This window comes from Varanus komodoensis, unplaced genomic scaffold (genome assembly GCF_004798865.1).
Source record: "Varanus komodoensis strain SLA01 unplaced genomic scaffold, ASM479886v1 scaffold15, whole genome shotgun sequence".
Classification (NCBI taxonomy): Eukaryota; Metazoa; Chordata; class Lepidosauria; order Squamata; family Varanidae; genus Varanus; species Varanus komodoensis.
In genome coordinates this window covers 424608-433282 of record NW_025335440.1, presented here as the reverse complement: position 1 = coordinate 433282, position 8675 = coordinate 424608, and the positions used below count along the sequence as shown (strand labels likewise).

The 8675-nt window shown below is 58.1% G+C and overlaps 1 protein-coding gene across 2 annotated transcripts; it reads left to right on the top strand.

Annotated features, from left to right (window-relative positions):
• The first annotated feature begins 3763 nt into the window (after window positions 1-3763).
• MARCKSL1 (MARCKS like 1) lies at window positions 3764-7008 on the top strand. 2 transcript variants are annotated; one of them, XM_044424962.1, is made up of 2 exons: window positions 3764-3869; window positions 5498-7008. In XM_044424962.1, the coding sequence occupies exons 1-2, from the start codon at window positions 3777-3779 to the stop codon at window positions 6149-6151; spliced, it is 747 nt and encodes a 248-aa protein (XP_044280897.1). In that variant the 5' UTR covers window positions 3764-3776; the 3' UTR covers window positions 6152-7008. The 2 variants fall into 2 exon arrangements, with proteins under 2 accessions (XP_044280897.1, XP_044280896.1); XM_044424961.1 differs by having other exon boundaries at window positions 5495-7008.
• The last annotated feature ends 1667 nt before the right edge of the window (window positions 7009-8675 follow it).

The following is an 8675-nucleotide window of genomic DNA, read 5'->3' as shown; positions in this document are numbered from 1 at the left end:
TCCTTGCCCTCCAGGGATAGCAAGTTTTGAGTGGGCCCCTCTGACAGCAATGCAGAGCAATTGGGGAAAGACCCTAGAGACAAGTCTATAGCAATGATGAGAGGAACAATTTAATGGACACAGATGGGTTTATTCCAGCAAGGGAGACAAAATATGACCTCGGGATTGAATCAAGCACACCAACAGTTAATTGTTTGCTGTTTCATAGGCTGGCCTTGATCCTGGGAAGGTTTACATGGCAGTGGCCACGGAGGAAGTCTTCCAAAGGAGAAAGCGATGTGGTTGGAGGCCAGAAGAGCAACTGATCGCCAGCTCTCCCCACTAAGATGTTTTGCCCCTGAATCGCCACTCGCCCGGGAGGCAGGATGTTGTGTTGCAATGTGCACAACAGTGCTTGGGATGCATGCGAGCTTGACTCAGCTTCCACCAAGAAGTCAAGCAACTGAACTGTGATTAGGTCACGTCCCCTTGTCTTCTCCAAACCAGGCCTAAAACTCCCACTAAGCTCTGTACTTTTCACACATTCTGGGGTAGAAAATAGAACAGCGCACATTCTTTATTGAAGGTCATACAGCTGGGTTGATCATCATGCAAAAACGTGTGAATTCTTAGCAACTTTTCAGAGGCCCAGCACAGAATGCCAAGAAAGTCTAACAGGGGCCCAACAATGGCTTTGCTGGACAAAGGCTCAAGTCCCCTCAGCTCAGCAGGACGCTCCCAAGGGCAGCCAGTCAGAGGCCCCGGTAAGGCAGGGCACACAGCAGGTGGCTCTTACCCTGTTTGTCCCAGAATGATGAAGCTAGAGACCCTCCAGGAATTTTTCTAATCCTTCTAAAGGCTAGATAAGCCGCAATCGCCTGTATGCTTCTCTGGGAGCAAGTCCCATTAACCTCAGTAGCACTGACTCCCGAGTTGGCATGCAAAAAATTGCACTATAACCTCGAAACCTTTGGATGCTGCAGCTAGATTGTATTTGTCATGGCTTTTACACGGAAAGGTGGGAAGTCTTTTTAAAAATAGGATACATGTGGATGCCCTGAAGCTCCCTGGGTGACTCTGGCCAGTCACTGACGCTCCATCTAGACTCCCTGACAGGGTCCCCCACCCTCTGCTCAAACAGCTTACCCCCAGGCAAGCCTGTGAGGTAGGTGAGGGTTGGCAACTGGACCAGCATCAGCTCAGTATCCGGGCTTCCCTGGTCTCCAGTCATTTTCATGCCATTTTGACCCTGGATGAAGACAAGGACATTAGAAGAGCCGGGCTGGAGGAGACAAGGGTCCAGCGTTCAGTGTGCTCGGTGGCCAAGGGGAGTCAAGAGTGCCACAGGACTTTCCGTCCTGGCTCCCTGGCACCTGGGGCACGTGGACTCTGGCAGTACTTGGCCATCAGGACTGGCAGTCATTGTCAGCCTTCTCGAAAAGTGTGTCCCTTCTGCGGTTAGACCGGTGGCCATCATTAGAACGCCTTCGGTCAGCTGTGTGCTGCATGAAAAACACCTTCCTTTTATGCACCCTGAATCTCCCTCCAACGGATGAGCACTTGGGCTCCGCCATTATCAGGAAGGCCACCTCGCGCTCCGTTTGAACACGTCCACCCATCATGTCCCCCCAGGACGGAGCTTCTGCCCCACCGGCAAGCGGAGCAGAGCCACTGTCCTCAGCCTACAAGAAGAACTGGCTCCTTGGCCCAGCCGGCCGGGCATATCAGTGGCAGGGCATCTGCGTCAGACATGTTGTTCCGCCACTCGCAGGCCTGGACCAGGAGAAGGCTGGGCTGCAGCCGGAATGGTGCAGCGGAGAAGGCAGGGGGCCACCAGTGCTGCTCATGACTGGAAGCCCGCAGGGCCGTGTCCCACCTGAGCCCTGCTCTCCAAGGTGTACTCCTGGGTCAGGGGGCAGAAATCCCCATACCTACTGGTTAAAATACAATTAAAACATTCAATAATAACACAGCATAAGCAACAATTCATAACTAAAGAAAAAGAAGAAGGAAGGAAGGAAGGAAGGAAGGACGGACGGACGGAAGGAAAAGTGACTGTGTAAGCTTGGAAGCCCGCAGGGCCGTGTCCCACCTGAGCCCTGCTCTCCAAGGTGTACTCCTGGGTCAGGGGGCAGAAATCCCCATACCTACTGGTTAAAATACAATTAAAACATTCAATAATAACACAGCATAAGCAACAATTCATAACTAAAGAAAAAGAAGAAGGAAGGAAGGAAGGAAGGAAGGACGGACGGACGGAAGGAAAAGTGACTGTGTAAGCTTATTATTAACATTATTGATATTATTAAAATTCCTTCCCTGGTGCTCCACTACTGGGCTGATAACTGACTCACTGGCTACAGTGGCCACCCCACTGTTACCCTCCAGAGGTGGATTACCCTATGCTGGATGGGGATGATGGGAGTTGTAGGCCAATACATCTGGGGATATGTTGGAAAGGCTAATGCAGGCTGACGGGGCTTCTGGCAGCCCTGCCCTGCCTGGGCGGCACTGGGACTTTCTGCTCGACCGCTGCCTTCCTGCGGGAGGGGCCTGTTCACAAGAACATCGCTGCACCTGGCAAGCCAAGCCCCTCCAGGAGGACAACTCTCAGGCCCCGGGAGCCTTCCTGGTGAGGCTTTTCAAGCACTGGCGCCAGGCCTCCTTCCTGAAACACTGTGGGGTTCAGGCATCACCCTCTCCCCCTGATTGCCCCCCCCCCCAGTATCTTCCCTCAACTTCTATCGTTTCTCTTACCAAGGGAAATCTAAAGCAAACGAGGCCTCCGGATGGGAGCCCTCAGGAAGCACCCAAAGGCCAATCGAAACAAAAACAGGTTCTTAAAAAATCACACTGCCATATTTTGGTTGATGACATTAGTGGTTTTGCACTTGGAATATTTCAGAGGTTTAAATTAGAGTTGATGGTCGCTTTGGCTGCAGTTGTATGTGCTGGGAAGGGAGCCCCAGTGGACTCGGCGGGTGCTCTGTGGAAGCCCCCAGGCACAGGACGCACGCTTATGCCGTATCCTGTGGATCCTTTCCTGGGAGTAAGGCCAACTGGAATCCGCAGCACCCGCTCCTTGGTGAGCACGTCTGGGACGGCGCCGATCCTGCAGAAGGCCCACGCCAGGAGACTCGCACCGCAAGCTTCATGCACCCTTACCTGCGAGCGGGCCCCGCCCAACAAAAGCGATTTACTCCCGAGTAAAAGTCCTGCATAGGACGCGGCGGCTGCGAGGTATCACCTAAATCCCGATGAAAGCGCAGCAAAGGCAAGCAGCCGCGGAGAAAGAAACGCACTCTGCATGTGCTCCTGCCGGGGAGGCAAAAACATCGACAGTGCGCCGCGTCCCGAGCTTTCCCCAGCGACCCCCGCCCGGGCCGGGCCGGGCCAGCCCCCGCCCGGGCCGCTGGACTTGGGCCCTGGCGGGGAGGGACGAGGGACGAGGGGGAGCCCCCGGCCCGGCCCAGCCCAGGCCAGGCCCTGCCTCCCATTGGGCGGGGGTTTAAATGGCCGGCCCCGCCCCCGCCTCGGCGCCTTATTAGGCTGCACTCCGGCGCGCCCGCTCAGTCCGGCGGCGCGCGGCGCGTTTGGCAGGGCGGCGTGAGGCAGCGCGGTGCCGGGCCGGACCCGTCCAGCGACAGCGCCCCCCGACGACGCCTCGCCTTTCGAGCGTGGCCTTGGCCTTGGCCAGCAGCTCCCTCGAGGCGGCGGGGCCCCCGCCCTAGGATCGCCTCGCGCACGCCCCCCCCCGCCCTCCGTGTTGGACGTGAGCCGCTCGCCCGGGGCGCAGCATGGGAAGCCACAGCTCCAAGGCCGGCAAGGGGGACGTGATCGCCCAGGAGGCCGCCGCCGGCGACGCCTCGCCCTCCAAGTCCAACGGCCAGGTGGGTCCCTTTCCCCGGCGGTGGGGCCGCCGGCGGAGGGGGGCAGCCGCGGCTCTTGCTGAGGCCGCCCGCCGCCGCCTTGGTGGGGCAGGCTGGACGAGGTGGGGGGGTCGCCTTTCTGGCCGCGCCCGACTCTGGCCGCGTGTGCGCTTTGCAGGCGGCGGCGGCGGCGGTGTCTGCAGCTGCGGAGCTCGCCTGCCTCCTTTGTTCGCGACCTGTCGCGTTCCCTCCCGCTTGCGCGAGTGCGGCTTTTCTCTGCGGCCGCTCGTGTGAATGGGCGCTCCTCCTCGCCTTTGTTTGGCGCCCCTCATCGGCGGAAGTGGCGGAGACCCCTTCTCCCCCACGCTCCCTCCCTCCCTCCCGCGGCGGCGGGGCGGCTTGCAGAGGAAACAAAGGACGGATCCGGCGGAGCGGGCTGCGTCGCGCCGCATTCCTCGAGCGAGGGGCGCAAAAGCGCTGCCCCCTGGGGGATGCCTGAAGCGGAGGGGGGCGCGGTCGCTCAGCCGTGCTTAGCACGTGTGAGTCGAGGGGGAGCTAAGCGAATGTAAAGAAAAGAGCCGCCGCCCTTCCCTGCAATCAGAAACCGACACGGGGCGCGTGTATTTCGAAGCGGCCCAGTCGGTACAGAACCCCCCGCCGCGCCGCGCCGCGCCGCGCCCCGCCCCGCCGTCTCGTGCATCGAAACGGTCGACTGGATCTGGGCCGCGATCTTGGTGCAGTGCTGGGCGGGGAGGAAAGCGTCGCTCCAGCCCGCGGGGGGGGTCAGCCCCCCGCGCGTGCTCGCTGAAGTGGGGGAGTGCTTGCGAACGGATTTCTCGCGCCTCGCCCCGGTTTCTCGCCAGCTCCGCCTGTCGGACGGGAAAATCCAGTAGGAGCTTCCTGCACAGGGAAGAGGGGCTGTAGCCGGTCGCCCACCGCGGGGGCCTCTTTTCGTGCCTGTGGGGAGCCCTAGCTGGCCGCACCACCTCCGTGCGCGGGCGGTAACGGCTCGCGGAGCGCATTGTTGGCTGCCTGCGCCCAGGGGACCGCCCTGCGCCGGGAGACGCTGTTGGCGTGTCGGCGCCCCCGTGTGGCCGAGTGGGACGGGGCGCCGTCCCTGCCGTGGCTGGCCGGATGGGAGGAAGCCGCGCTCGGACGGAGAGCTTTGGATCGGCCGCTTCCTTTGCGCGACGGGGTAGGCAAGAGGAGTAACAGGTTCATACTGCTGCCAGGTGTAGCCTGCGGATAGTGGAAGTGAACCCTTGGTTGAAATCGTTGGTGTTTGCAGCCAGATCGCAAGCATGTTGCGTTGACTGAGTCGGTGGGAGTTGCCCCCGAACGAGAGCATGTGGGATTGGCCGGTGACATACACACTGCCTTAGCAGCAAACGACTCACAGTTCTCTGGTTCCTCTTGTTCAAACTTGTGCTGGAAAATTGTAAAATGGGAGAGACGATCAAAAAGGGATATGCATTATCCCGATTCGTTTGTTTAGGTGCTGGTGCATACATGTTTTTCAGTAGGAACAAGGGGAAGAAACTTAGCTAGTAGGCTGGATCCAAGGATGTATGACAGACAAATGGGTCTGAAAACAGTTTCAAGGGAAACCGAGCAAGTGCAGTAACGGCGCATTCTGTTTCTTTCAGCAGGAGAATGGCCATGTGAAAATAAATGGGGATGTGTCACCAAAAGCTGATGGAGAGGCCAGTTCCCTCAATGGCAACGGATCGGCGGAGCCAGTTCAGCAGGAGGCCACGGCTGAGGCGGGTGGTGGCGACGCCATCGAGCCTGCGCCCGTGGCTGAAGGTGGAGAGGCCCAGTCCGAGGGAGCTCCTGGCGCTGCGGCTTCCAAGGAGACCCCGAAGAAGAAGAAGAAGTTCTCGTTCAAGAAGCCCTTCAAGCTGAGCGGCATCTCCTTCCGGAAGGCCAAGAAGGAGGCAGGGGACACCTCTGCTGCGTCCTCTCCCAGTGAGGAGCCAGTGAAAGCGGAGGCCAAGGGCGAGGAGAATCCCGCTTGCGCCACAGAGGAGTCGGAGCAGGCTGGCATGACCAAAGAGGAAACCCCTGAAGGAAAGCCGGCCGCCCCACTTGGCGCAGCGGCCACAGCTCCAGAGGAGGGTCAGCAAGAAGCGGCAGTCAAGCGGGAGGAGGGGGACGAGGGGCGAGTGGAGGAGGAGCAGCAACAGCAGCAGCAGGCCCCGGCCAGCGGCAGCCAGGAGGACGCAAAGCCCGAGGAGGCATCCAAAGCCACCGAGGCAGAGCCCAGCCCCACACCTGGGGCTGCCGAGCAGAAGGAAGAGTAGGACCTGCCCGAGGCCGCCTGCCTTGCAGAGTGAACTTTTTGTGCCATCCTCCTCCTCCCGGGAACCCCACGGACCTGCTGCCTGGCATGCGCACACAGAGCCACAGACACCATCTCCTCCCCCGCCCCCAGTTTATTGCTGAACTGACACGCTTTTTCACTCCAGGGTTGCCCTTCCCCGTGATGCGGTTCAGGAAAGACGCGGGAGCCGCCACCTGGACACTGGGTCCTCACCGCAGCCACGGCCACCGCTCGGAGCAGGCCTTCCTAAGTCCTCCTTAAAGCTATGCAGGAATCTTGTTCCTGGACAGAAACTGGAACTTGGTCAGTTTAATGAGACTCCAAATATTAACACCAAGTTCTGGTCTCTCAGATCTTCTATTTCTACTAATCCTCAAAGCAGCTTTTTTTCAAAAAGTCCAATAAACCAGCAATTGACCGTTCTTCAAAACGGATATTCTTTTATCTCTCAGTTTACATTCCGGGTTCTGACTTCATTTAAAAGTATTTTGTGCTTTTTATACAAACCAACCGTTTAAAAGCTAATCTGGTTAGTTTTTTACAATGTCTTGCTCCTGGCTTTAAACCATAAAGCTTGTGAGTCCACTGTGTTTAATTTGACTTCAGAGGGAGAAGATCTTGGGTTTATTTTGGGGGGGTGGGCACATGGTGGGTGGGGGTGGGAGATGAGGTTGGGAGAGTGCTGGCTGTATGCTGTGACTTCCATTTTTGTTTTCTTGTCTTTGTAAATAATTTTTTAATGACCCAACTTCTGATCTGCGATTTTCTAACTCTTAAATAAAGGTTGTATGGGTCTTATTGTAACATTTGAAAGGAATAAATGGTGACCCCCCTTTATCATTGGACTTGGGCCCTTTTTAATTCAGGGAATGCAATATTGGGGGCAGTGAATGTCCAGGTGGTGAAATAAAATTCTTAAGAGCTGCATTCCTGGATCTCCCTCCACACAGCCATGCTGGAGCATCTGCCGGAACTATGATTTTGTCAGGGAAGGAGCCATCTAGATGTATTCTTGCTTCATGTGTCCAAAATTAAGAGTGCTGTGCATTAAGATGGGCTAGACACTCGCCTGCACTGATGCTGTTAGCAACATGGGCCCTGTGGCAGGGTGAGGATTTTGGATGTCTGACGTGTGCAGCAGCAGCAGCAGCTAACTTGGGAACTTCCATCTTTTCTACAGGCTGCAGCGTGCAAATGCAGCCGCTCGCCAGCAGCCTTGAGCACCATCGCACCACCATGGGTGTGCCTCCAGATTTGGGCCCAAGAGCAACAGGACTTGGCAGTGAACGCCTGGCTCTGTCCCGTGTTGTTGAGTGAGCTGGAGGCTCGTTGGTAGCACTCGCAGTGCCTCTGCCTTGGGTGACCTCCCCAACTGGGTGCCCCCAGTCCTAGCTAGCGTGGCCGATCAGATGCTGGGGGTTGTGGTCCCAAGTTAGCCAGGATGGGCTGTTCCAGGCACAGTTGGCCTCCCCACAGTGACATCGCTCGGGAAATGAGGGCTTCTCCATCCCGCAAGGCTTCCATGAGCTGGGAATGGCAGCGCCTTTGGAGCAACTTGTTGCGGTGAGCACCTGCGGAAGGACCCAGCTCCGTTGAAAGCCCTTGCCGGGTCGTCTTTCCCTACAGCTCCCTCGAATGAAGCATACATTGGATACCTCATCTGTCTCCCCCTGCATAAATCTGAGCGCCCCCATTGTGCTGAGTAAGTACTGGCTCTGCCAGGCCCACGGTGGGCCGGCCGCACCCAGATGTCTCCGCACCTGAGATGAGGCGGCCAGCTGGCTGCTTGGCGGGCAGCAGCCATGAAGGTGCTGGGTCTGGATGGGGCTGCGGAGCAGGGTCCCTCTGATGGGCCAGGCGAGGCGCTTGCTGCCAGTCTTGAAATTGCTCTGGGAGGCGGCAGCGCAGTGGCAGAGAAGCCACCCCCGGGCCGTGATCTGGCCAGGGATGTGCGGCAGCCATCTCGCATCCTCCCAGCAGGCTGAATTGCTACAGCGTGCAAGGGAAGTCCTGCTTTTCTTGCCTAGGGGGGCTGGGGGGGTGCTCTCAGCAAGCCCCGGCTGTGGGGCCTGCGACTTTTCCCGTGTGGGTCCATGCAGGGATCTGAGCCGCTTGCAGCTTCATCAGCCTTCGCAGCTGTCCTGTGCGGAGCAGGCTCTTTTGCGGTGCGTCTGGTCTTTGGAGAGGAGCAGCCACTCGTGGGAGAGAGTGGGAGAGGTGGGGCTTGCTGGCCAGAACTGGGATGGTGTGACGTGGTGTCCCGCCACAGCAGGGGCTGCGACCCAGTGGCCTTCATGGACCCTTTGACCCTACTATTCGAGGAGTCCGTGAGCTGCCACCCCCTGGTTTGTGGCACATTTGCCCTCCTGTCCCTCGGTTCTTCTCTCCTGGTCTCCTCCAGGCCTGTCCTGCCCACCTGGGAGAGTTTTGTCTTTGCTACAAGGTGTGTACACGTTTCCTCCCAACTTTTTCCAAATATGTTGGGATGGGCTACATTTCATGCC

What these genes read in the sequence shown, in the direction of transcription:
- MARCKSL1 (XM_044424961.1), top strand. Translation starts at nt 3,777, where the DNA reads ATGGGAAGCCACAGCTCCAAGGCCGGCAAGGGGGACGTGATCGCCCAG. An exon ending in CCTCCAAGTCCAACGGCCAG is followed by an intron (nt 3,870 to 5,494) that starts GTGGGTCCCTTT and finishes TGTTTCTTTCAG; the next exon opens with CAGGAGAATGGCCATGTGAA.